The sequence below is a fragment of the Toxotes jaculatrix genome, chromosome 16 (genome assembly GCF_017976425.1).
Source record: "Toxotes jaculatrix isolate fToxJac2 chromosome 16, fToxJac2.pri, whole genome shotgun sequence".
Taxonomy (NCBI): domain Eukaryota; kingdom Metazoa; phylum Chordata; class Actinopteri; family Toxotidae; genus Toxotes; species Toxotes jaculatrix.
The window spans coordinates 21,581,881-21,594,120 of NC_054409.1; the positions used below are offsets into that span (position 1 = coordinate 21,581,881).

At 42.8% G+C, this 12,240-nt stretch overlaps 1 protein-coding gene across 9 annotated transcripts in view; it reads right to left on the reverse strand.

The window, feature by feature from the left end:
- The window catches only part of LOC121195074 (formin-binding protein 1), a 52,388-nt gene that overhangs the window by 13,422 nt on the left and 26,726 nt on the right, over positions 1-12,240 (reverse strand). For 5 of the 9 annotated variants that reach the window (XM_041058276.1, XM_041058277.1, XM_041058274.1 and 2 more), the window contains exons 5-10: positions 11,285-11,347; positions 10,197-10,301; positions 5,903-6,031; positions 5,039-5,185; positions 2,741-2,932; positions 888-1,076 (exon numbers count right to left, since the gene is read on the reverse strand). In XM_041058276.1, coding sequence (XP_040914210.1) covers positions 888-1,076; positions 2,741-2,932; positions 5,039-5,185; positions 5,903-6,031; positions 10,197-10,301; positions 11,285-11,347 — 825 coding nt within the window. The remainder of the gene's footprint in view (positions 1-887; positions 1,077-2,740; positions 2,933-5,038; positions 5,186-5,902; positions 6,032-10,196; positions 10,302-11,284; positions 11,348-12,240) is intronic. The other 4 variants (XM_041058279.1, XM_041058278.1, XM_041058281.1 and 1 more) reach the window with 2 other exon arrangements.

Genomic DNA, 12,240 nt, shown 5'->3' on the forward strand with positions numbered 1-12,240 from the left:
GCTATGACCTGCCCCAGCCCTCCATTAGAACACACACTGGACTCACAGAACGGGAACTGGTGATGACACCCACCAGGACCCTGGGCTGGTACTGATAAGGCCACCCTCCAGGAAGCCTTCTAAAATTATTCTCCTGGCTCTCTCGCTCCGCACAGAAGTGCCTCTGTCAGCCTGCTGCCATATCCACAACCCTATACTCTACTCATATTGTGATATTTAATCCTCTTCTCTTTATGTTCTCATCCTTATATCCCGTGCAAAAAAAAAAAAAACATAACAAAAACAATCTGCCTCCAGCACAGACTGCAGAGAAGAGCGCAAGGAGCAACTGCAGTCTCCATGCTACTGCCAAGACTGCTCAGGCGTCTTGCTAATTTCTTTCAAGGGGTGGGGGAGGTAGGTGAGAAGGACTGTCATTGTGAGCACAGTTAATATGAAGAATGAAGGGACAAGATGGAGAGACTGCTGGTGAGTCACATAAGTACCATGGATTCGTAGTTATGCGCTACAAAAGCATGCTAGAGAAGCAAAAAGCCTGAGCACTGTATGAGTGAAGGTGGGAGGCCTGAGGTTCTACTGACGTTCTCTGATTATACCATGCAACAATTGCATCAATTTTGAAGGCAGTTCGGAACAGCAGAATGTGCAAATGAAAGCAGCAATGGGCAATGTGAGCACGACATTCTTACTTAGGTCCCATTGCCTGCATGAAGATGCGTTCAGTTACTGGTATTGGAGGTAATTTAAAATTTTACACAAACACAAACATTCTACCTTTGTATTACTTCACCCATACAGTGTGGCAGGTACAGAGCTCATACAGGTGTACAGATACACACACACACACACACACACATGCACAAAGCTGGCTGGACACACACACTTACCCCTCGCCTCAGGCTCCGGAGGCAATGCATTTTGGGTTTGGAGGTCATGAAGTCGTTGAGGCGGTGGGAGAGGGGCTCCTTGTGCTGCTTGGGAGACTGGGGGTCGTTGGGAACAGCAGAGGGTGAGGGAGGGGATGAGGCTGGGGGGGCAGGTGGGGGCTGGTGGGGGGACGTTAACAGGGACATAAGCTACCAGTAAGAGAAGGAGCCGTGACGGAGAGGAGGAGGAGGAGGAAAAACATGGACGTTGTAGAAGAAGAAGAAGGGGGCGAGAATCCAACGAAAAAGACAAAGGAGGAAAAGGAGGAGGGAACACAAAACGAAATAAATAAGCCTCCTACAAATATTAAAAAATTAAACACACAACAGAAAACCCAAACAGAACGTAAAAGACAACTGAAGGAACGTCAAACCTAGTGTATCAGTAGTTACGCTGCGGCAAAAAATGTCAAACACATAAAACATAAAAAAAAAAAAAACAGTTAAAAAGAGGAAAACAACCAGAGTGAGTGGAAAGCGTAAAGTGTGTTAAAGCAAGCGGCTGCAACAAAGCAAACAGCAAAGGGCTTCAGTCAAAGCGCATGCAGGCTTCCATTTCAGAAATCCTTTTTCTTCCTTCCCGACCTCATCACATGCCAGCTAGGACGAGAAAATTCACCACATCCCCAAGGATATCAGCAGCTGAATTTGAGGTCATCATCATCGGAGAAATCTAATTGCTTATCGCTGTCCTAAAACATCTGACTGCATAATTCAACCAGTTTAGGAGTTAGAGAAAGAAGCAGTGACGATTTCAAAGATACCACAGAATGCGCATGCATGGGCGAGTGATTCAGAAACACTTCTTCACAAAAACAAAGAGGCTGGGAAAATCCCTAAAAACCCTGGTTCTTTAAGGCAACAAAGGTACTTTTACACTGAAATATCAGCGTAGTGTTTCACAGTTGTATGTGTTTCTGTTGTGCTTGCATGCAGGCGTGTGAATGTACAGTAAAAGTACCTCTGTGTACGGCTGTCTGCGCTCCCAAACATTTTCTATAGAAAACTAATCCTGAGCACATCAAGCACAGATCCCACTTTATGTTTGGGAGTTTACACACAGTGGATACAATGAGATTAAACACCATCTTCTGCCACACGTACAGTCAGTACGCTGGGGTGTCTCATCTAGCATTGCACACACTTGCTTCCAGCCTTCCTCTTCCGCACACACACACACACACACATACACAATTACTCACTCATGCTCTGGTCTAATTTAATACCAACAGTGCCACCAGCCCATAAGACAGTCAGAGATCAGTTTTGCTGTTCAGAAGCAGGAAACTGAAGGAGGCTAATCGAGGCGCATCACCAGCCAACGGAAAAAAACGGTGAAGAGGAGACTGTTACTTTAGATCAAGTTAATGTCTGCCAGATGAGTCCGTCCACAGGTTGAAGGCAGAAATGCATTAGTGTGTGTTACGGAAGGGAGGCTCCAAAATCGGTGAGGGTGATTGCCAGGGAGGAGGAAACGGGTGGCAAATAATAACAACAAAAATGGCAATACTAACAGACAGCTAGCAACAAAGTTCTTGAGCTTAACTGAAGTCAACGAAAGACTACACGTAAAAATGAAACTAAATTAAATACATAGCCAGTACTAAAACTTTAACAAATACTACAAAAGTAACACGACATAACCAACATAAAGTAATGCAACCTATAATATCCCCCCGGCACTCCGCCCCACCCCATAAAAAATCTCCCCAAAGTGCAATGTGACCTCCAAATGTGCAAAATGAACCAGTGAGACTTTGCTGTATGTTCGAGTGTAAACGTGTGTCTTTGTTAAGTGTGCATTCATGTGTTACCTTGTTCTTGTTCTTAATGAAAGGCCACAGTTTGCCCTTGCTCTTGCCAGCAGGTTTCTCCTTGCCCTCCCTGGCGTTGGACAGGCTAGTTTCAGACGCCGTTCTCTTCATGGCTTGGCCGTAGTCCTCAAATTCCACATCTCCCGGGGGCTCGAATCCGGACTTATAGGACTCCACCACCTGCTTTGAGTCCTAGTGGGGGACATTCATTGCAGCAATCAGCGAAAGCCTTATTTCAGATCTACTTTTACATATTATAAGCATCTTTTTATAAACTTTTTTTAAGGGGAAGCAATGTCTAGAAGGGGGAGGGGGGGGGGGGGTCTGTTTGTTCAGACTGTACAGCTTATCAACAGGACAAGAGATAAGATGCAGGACAATAGTGGCCTGGTGTTTCTGTTGTTTAGAGCAGTTTCTGCCTGATAACAGTATGTAAGTGTGACATGAAAGGACAGGGAGAGAGACTGTTGTTATTCAGTTTGTATGCCACAGTAGAAAGAGGAAAAGACCTAAATCTGTCAGGCAGGAGTTATGACAAAAAGCGGAGGTCGGGGACACAGCCAGGATCGTCAGACACAGGAAGAAGCACATTAATCAAGTGCAGTGTGTGCATCGACCCATCTGCGCTGATAAGGGCAGAGGATCTGGTTGGAGTTAAGATTGGGGGTCAAAGATCTGCTGTTGTGCACTGTATACATGGGAGAAGAATGAGAGACGGAGAGAAGAAAGGAGCATGTGATGTGTTATTCCCACTGTTGTTTACTGCAGCAGACAGTCACAGGCTGGAGTCATCTCCCTGGAGCTGGGCCATGCACACAGCGAGACATTCACACATACACACACACACATACACATACTATGCAATCCCTGGGGATAGTCTTGTTTTTTGTCATATGGCAGGCAGCCAACATGTGACATCTCAATATATCACACTGCTTATTTTCTCTAACGTAGGCGAATCCGACCTTCTTTATCAGTATCCAAATAATAAATAATAAACCATGGGACAGACCTTAAGCCAACAACTGCATATCAGCTTTGTAGAAGTTTTAGACTGAAAATACAAAGGCTCTGAACAGCTCTGATAAAAAGAAGGTTAAATCTATAGGAGGCACAGTGGCTCAGCTTCCTCCTGTTAGGTACTGGGCAGGTATTAAAGAAAAGTCTAGACCCTCTGAGAAATAACTTTATTAGCTTTCGGCCAGAAAGAGAACATCGATACCATTCCCATTTCTGTCCATTAAGTTTACAGTGGGGTCTAAAAGTTTGAGAACACTATCCCATTTCCCATATGGACCCCACTGTTTGGCTACAGACAACAGCTGGTCCACTTCATTTATCCAAAAAAACAAACAAAAAAGCAACAAAAAAAAAACACAGCTAGGAGTAGCAAAACCTGCCTACCAGCTCCTCTACAGCTCTCTAATAACATTTAACCAAAAATCAGCCTTATATGTTGGCAGCCATGAGCTCACTGACAGGAACTCAAGGGGAAGCACCACTAAGGAAGCTGGCTATGGGTGTATTCACTGATTACGTCATATGAAACTAAAGGGGTAATCCACAGATTCAGTGCTGCATCCCCGCTCCGTAAGACACCGATTGAAAAAGAATATAAAAGTCTTTTATTTTTGCCCTCAGTATGGATTGTGTTTTAAAAAATGCCTACATTTCCCATAATGCCTATCAGTAGCATCTTTCATAAGACTACACCAGCTCCTAAATACCCACGTCTTTTCAAACCCTGCATCTCCAGTTTGTCATTTGGGCTTTTTCAGAAATTTTCATTTCCAAGCCAAAACTGAGATAAACTTGAAAATTTCCCTCCCTTCAGAGTCACAGAGGACTTTATGCACCTGTTGTCACAGGCTGAATGGCAAACGGGACCAGTTAACTGAACTTCCTTTGTAAAATCTGTGGAATGCCCCATTAAGGGGGACTACAGTGTGTATTTTTAGGCAGAACAAAGTCCTAAGAGTAGCTCATGGGGGAAATACAGCCTGTGTGCTCGCAGCTCATTGATTTTCTTACTATAGAAGGGAGGTCAACACATAAATTGAACCATTTTGCTCAGCTAGTCTCTCAGCTACAAAACAGCCCTCCCACAGCACTTTGTTGTTCACAGGTGGGCTGTTATTTTTAAAAAGCCCCCCCAAGAACACCGATCCACCAGCACACTTGTTGCTTAAGTGAAAGCCTAATCAGCAGTGTGTGGGCTGTGACTGACAGCCTAGCTAAGTGAGTAATATGTCCCATATGGTGGTGTGTGTGCACAAACATCTAACTATGGATACTCACCGTCTTGGGCTCGATGGACTCAGCGGCTTTCGTCATGCCGTCTAAACATTTCCCCACGATGGGCAGCACTTGGCGGTCCACGTCTGCAAACGTCTTCATGCACACTCCTATCCTCTCAATTCTTCTCTCCTCCATGTCTTGAAGTTTCTACATAAAAATGCGTGAATATTCATATGTAAATACGAGCTTTACTAGTGTGCGTTACAGAATGAGGTATGAGTGGGCGCAGCTTGCTTTGAAAATGATACTCCGAGCTTAGAATAAAAGCTGACTAAAAGAGCTGCCTTTTGATATCGAGCATCAAAGATCTGACACACCATCTGGTAAATCTCTTATCCACTTTCCATCTTTTTTAAATCTTTAACCCCACTTTGATTAAAAAAAGTGAAAACTCAAAGATCATGAATATGTGGAAAACCTAAACATCAACACAACACTGTGATTCCAAGCTCACATTCAAAAATGTAATGTACAAAACAGTTTGTACTAAATAGATGCGCTCTTTATAATGATGGCTTGTTGCCCTCAGTGTTTCCCACATGTTGAGAAATTATTTTTAGTACTCGACCCCGAGGGGAGTGGGGGTGGTGGCCAGCAAACATCTTTGAATTCACAAGCTAAACTAGTGACTGCACATGAATGCACCTCTCTGGCCAACTTTTCTGTCAGTCAGCTACATTTGCACAATGGGGATTTGAAAGATATAAATGATAAACGGAAATAAAACACAAAAATATGATGGGTTGAGACAAATCTATTTGCGTAGGCACCCTAATGTTGATTTGTTGCACAAGTTTCTAAGTGCAATCATCTGCAATAACAGCAAATGAAGCATGTCATATGTTGCAGTGCTGTTGTATTTACCTGGAATATGTTGGGGATAATTGTATAGTAATGATCATTCTGCTCCTGGTTGAACTTTTGCAGGTAGGAGGAGTAATCGCTCTTACTGTCAGCAGCCATCTGGTGTCTCATCTGAGCTTGCTGTCTTGCCTGAGGACAACAAAACACACAAACATGAACATCACTGACACGCTCTGCACGCTATCCCTCAGTGTCCCCCACACACACGCACACACACACAGGGTCATATAGCTAGAGCATAAAAACCTACACGAGTTGACACATATGTGCATACGAGTGTTCAAGCATGCTTATGTACACACATAAACATAGAGCTCGTGGACGCACGATCCAAGTCAGGCAGCAGCAACAGCCTCTGGCATTACACTATATGTAGGCCAGAACGAACACACAAAAAGGGAGACAACACAGCCTGCACTGGCTGCAGAATGTAGGGATTTGGATTTTGATTGCCCGCCCAGTCTAGCCCCATCTCTACTGTTGACAATGTTGAGTATTTTAAGCCAGTTCAGTCTAAGGAAGGTAAGGCAGGCAGTCAGAAACGCAGCAGGAGAAGCCTATTACAGATCCACAGCAAGCAGATGGAGATGAGATTATCTCAGCTAGACAGCATGTGGAGTGTGTGTATGTGTGTGTGTGCAGCTAAATACTCATATCTGTGTCCTCTTTCCATTAGATTTGTGGCCTGTCCACACATAAATAGCGGTTTCATTGCTTCATCTATAACAAAGAGCACCCTTATGAACCTGTGACTGCAGCCAGAATTTGGTCTGCTGAATACAGATTAACAGAAAAAGAAAACTGCGACCATAAAAGTGTGCGGGGCAGCAGAGGGAACATAGCCCTAATCTGTCACAGTCCTGAGGGAAACATTTAAAGGACTTCATCTAAGGACTTGCACCGATCTGAGGCAAGAGTTAAGTCTCACACTCGCACTCACACACATATGGGTAAGTAATAGATGACATAATAGAAGAAAAGGAGGACATTAGAGCTGAGAAGCTCATCAGACACAAAGGTACATTATGTCCGGCACATGAGGGATGACAGATAATACCTCAGTGGAAAATGATAGTCACAGTCTACAAAAAAAAGGAAAGCTAAAAAGCACATGTGAAGGTCCAGCTGTTTAAAATCTACTTGCAGGCCTGTGAGAATGCACATTTATGAATGTGTGACACGCTAGTGTAGGTGCATGCAAAGTGTTCTGAATGTGTTAAGAAACGATGACGATAAACAACATCACCACGGTAACCTGCACGGTTAACAAAACATCGAAACAAGCTGCTGTGCCGACAGTCACATCACATCCTGTAGCCATTTTCTGGAAACTACCTGTTTTGCTATGACTCAACTCAACTGAGTGTATATGCATGTGTGCGTCTATACTTTTATTTAACATCTATCTATCGATCTGTTGAACACATCTTAATGGGGATTACGAGCAAATCTGAGAATGAAGGAAAAAAGAGAAACTCTGAATGAAAGTTGGTATGAAAGCTGACGCCTTACGCAACAGACAGGACAGGGCAGTGATCCGGTCGAGGCTGTGTGTCAGACTCTACGTGAGTGTGTGTGCACTGAGACACAAGTCGAGACAGTGTGTGTTCCCACAGATAAAACAGGCTCTCTGTCCACTGGACCTACCTTGTGGGAACTTCGCTTCAAGGCATGGCATAAAATAAATATACAAAAACACACACATACACACACACACACAAACAAGAAAGAGGTTTGTTAGCCGTTTCCAGCTAAACAAGAAGTTGCCATAGATGCACTTCCTTGACCACCAGGCCTGTCATCAGTCAAAAGGGGAAGCTGGTGTCAGGGCAATTCAAGACAATAACCACTAAAATACTAGTATTGTAAACCGCTGTGTTATGCGTTTAGTAAAGGCAGAACAGAAGTGGAGAGGAGCGGCTAACGACTGAGGATCTCCACAGCAAGGAAATCTGTGAGTGAGGGCTGAGGGTCCCTCAAAGAACTGGAACAGGCTTTGTGGATATCTGGGCTGTGAATCCAAACCTCAAATTGAGGGATTTTGTTTGCCAGAGGAGAAGAGGGAACAGTTAGAGGTTTGCTCCAGCTGGGGAGAAAACCACAATACCTCAGCTCAACAAACAGCAGCTCTTTTGCATTAGAGGGAGACAAGTCATTACAGACAAAAGCAACTTAGTTTGTCAAAATATATCCATGTCAAATATTGGAAGTTCATTTTTTATTGTTGGTGACAAGTAACTTGTTTGAGGAAGTTAAATGATGTGATTTCTTCATAAGTGACTTATCAAATCTTAAAGTGGTTCTCACCTGCAGAACACCAATGTACACAGATACAGGTACACACACAACCACGCCAACAAATACGTACAAACCCTGTTTCTTCTCTTCTTTTCTTCTCCCACCATCTGTTCTGTCCGTCTCACACCTACTTCACACCCCAAGGCTTTAACAATGACTAAAAACTAGGCTGAGGTTTCATCCCTTCTGGTGAAAAATACTCAGAGGACTTATAAATAACCAAATAAAGATGCCTCTGCACCGAAAAAAAAGACTGAGAGACATGATCTGTTATTTTATGTGGTTTTGTTTTATGACCAAATCTATTTATTACCTCAAAAGAAGCTGAGCACTCACAAAATGACAATTGACTTGGCTTAAATCTAAACACGATGCAGCAATGTCAGCATTGTATCCGCACTTTATACTTCAATGCACTACTGAAGAAAAGCATTTTTCACGCCAAGCACGTAGAAGACACACAACACTAAAAGACAACATAGAAAATAAAACGCACACTGATGCGCTTTTTTCGAGAATCTAGTTATAAAATCAGAGATGATGGAACTGATGCTACAGATACAACAAGGGAAAACGTGCCAATAAAGCACCTGTTAGAAAAACACACGAAAGAGAATTATTTTTAAAAAGGTGTGGGAAGAAAATCCAATCACCTTCCATGGGGGCAGATATGGGGGAATTCAGTCTTTACTATTTTAAATTCTTCATTTCTGAACAACGGAAATGTGAGTAGGTGAGAAAGAGGGCTCAGGTCAGTCACAACACCCACACAGAAAGGAATATCAAAGAGAACGCTAATATCTGACATTCTGTTACTGCTTTTAATACTTATCTTTTTAGGAAAATTCGGTTTGTTCTCGGATTAATCTGAGAAAATGCGCACAAGGAAAACCAGCGGTATGATCCTTTAGAACTTACAAAAGTGGCGCATCCGGCTTATCATTGTCACTTTTCACAAAGAGTGATACTAACTAAATGAGAGCAAAAAAATACAGACTTGTTTCTCTTCCTTTTACAGAATTCTGTGTAATGTATGAGCCTTTCATGCTTCAATAAATGGAATAACTGTAATCAGAGACAACACAACTCTTGTTTCAATACTACTTCTGTTTTTGTTTTGTTTTTTTGAGCTGCTGTGCCGGGTCTTTCCAGTTGAGTTCAGTGTTAGCCTAAGCCTATTGTAGCCCTTTGGCTGTATGACCAGAGCGCAGAAAGGCTCTTTATTCCAGCCTATATTTGCATAATAATCGGGTCCGAACTGTGTCAACTCTGAGCCTGAGCTCTGCTCCAACAGCTGATGAGGCAGCAGGAGCACGCGCTGCTGACCCATGATGCCTTGCGGGCGTGGGAGCTGTGTGGGTTAAAGGCTGAGATTCTGCGGGCTCGTTTAATTGGTTGTGACAACAGGAAATGACATCAGCCACAGGCCCAGGGGGCTCTGGTCCACAAGTCCTAAGAACTGGATGATCGCTGCATGTGTTGATTTATAGAAGGGGCTGTATAGTCACAAAAACACCAAAGTACACGTTTAGATTGAGAAACAACTAATATGTATAATCCACATCCACATAAACACACACAAGCGCCACCATGAACACACACAGTCCTCTTTGTTGCTAAGGCCCACACAGCACAGCAGAGTGTTTCGTGGCTGCATCACGGTGATAATGAGGACTCGGTGCTGCTATCAGCTTTGTTTAGCAGCAGATCACTGCACTGCTGAGACAATGCCAGCTCTTACACACAGTCCCTGGCATTCAAACACATGGTCACTCAATCTTTACTGTCTTTGGAGCTCAGTGGAATGAGTAGTCAGGGCTGTGGGGCATGAAAGGGGGAAAAATGTTAAATAACATGGCTAGAGCTAGGGGAGGGTGCTAGGTGAGAGAGTGAGGAAGGCCAGGCAATCAGCAGGGAAGCTGTGCTGTAAGCATGGAGGGTATGGGACAAGCTCGTGTGATTGGTGGCTATTGCACAGGAGTGAGTTGACACATACCTTTTCCACATCAGCCTTAGTCACGTTAATGTCAGCATCCATCTTCTCAAAGTATTGCTGTGCTCTGTCTGCCTCTTTACAGTCCCTTTCAAACCGTCTTTTACACTGGAAACAAAAAACAGACAAAATTTAATAGGATCACAGACCATTGCATCAGTAAAAAATCCGGCCATGTGCTGAATCAAGGCACAGCATATAATTTGACCTTTTAATGAGCACAGTAATGGACGTCATAACATGTATGTATACGTCATATACATTTCAGTCCCAGCATTGTGCACGACAGAGGTTAGTTCATGTCGCTGACACAGGGGATGTGTCAAAGTCTGCAGCCTGCAGATTAAACAAATGTTCATAGTGGTCATTTGTGTACAGAAAAACAAGCATTCATCCAACCCTCTTTCGACCCCGCTAACCGAACAATCAGTGTTTGTTGGGCGAGCGTGCACTCTGAACTATGCCTATCTGCCTCACACACACAATGGGATCATTGAGCACACAGAGAAGTTTGAGGAGGACAAGGCAGTTATGCATCTCTCTCGCACACTCTCTTTCTCTCCCCCGTCAAAGGGGCCAGGCAGAGATAAGAAGTGGTGTTCTGTGCAATCTCTCTTTTAGCTCCTTCACTAAAACAAATAAAACAGACACTCCTGGATCTGCTCTTATTTAGTTTCTCAACAAAACTACAGTGTACGGTTATATCAATAAACAGTATAACACAAACTCTGGTCTGCAACTGACTAAAATGAAACACAACTGATTTCCAGTGATACTTTCAGTGTTTCCATGTCTGCAGCAATGGTCACAGGGTTTTTAAATCTAGATTTACCTCAGGCAGTTGTTTTGTGCTAATTAGCTACCTGATATTTGATATTACCTGTTGTAGCAGCACTCCGTTGCGGTAAATAAATACATTTTCCCCAGATAATAATGTTTATCTGTTCAAAAACTGAACCTGCTATTAATACAATGTTAGTGTTTGACATTGTTAAACATTGTTTGAAACTGATTATCATTAGTTTATTGTGTTCTAGTTTTGTCGTGATTTTGTCGTGTTACTGTAGCAGACTGTGCATCAACACACTCACCGATTCCAGTTGTTTCCACGAGCTCTCAATGTGCTGCTGTGCCTTACGCCCATCATGGAAGTGCTGCAAGAGGAGTTGGAGAAGGGAAAGAAAAAAATGAATTATTATCGTACTATTCACAGGCTTAAAGGATTTAAAAGCAGGTGAACCTGACCTTGACGTAGCAGGGATAATAAATTAGAAGCAGTGGAAATGAGAGTCTCAACCATACCTTTAAACACTATGAATATTATTCACACTGTGACAGGAAAGTATTAATGTGAACTGAGAAAGTAGGGCAAATTCAAATAGATACTATAGTGTGACTGCATAAAAAATATGACCACATAACCCACAAGCTTAACTCCCAGAGATTTGTACAAGCCTGAGCAGATGGCTATAAGTCTATTTGATTAAAGAGCAACCAGATCATATCCCACCAGTTCAACACAGGTGCATAAACACTGTGCTTTAAAACACCAGAGAAACTGTGTTACAATTTTAAGCACCACCACTAAAAATCAACTGTGAATGTAGACTAAGTAGAAATTCCACTAAAATAAAAAAAAGGTCAAATGCACTGCAGATCCAGTAACAATGACAACCAAGGGGCCAGTAACAGACACAGAACAGACGCTGTTTTATGAAGCTATAAAGTCACATGTCCTGAAAAGAGCATACTGCCAACGGCAAGGTTTGTGTTGTTAAAAAAAAAAAAAAAAAAGGAAACAGTCCTCCATGCTCTCTGCTTTCAGTGATTTCATGAACTCAGTAAAGGTTTGAAAGGTAAATGTAGAGTGGAGTGAAACTTTAATGTCCCGGAGGAGCAATCTGGCTTCCAGACAGCAGTAAATAATGGTAAAACACGCATGTACACTTACAAACGTACATAAATAGGCACAAACAATGTATTTAGTCCAAAAGGTAATTAAACACTTTAATTAGGAAAATAGATTAAAAGAAACTACTGAGGCATC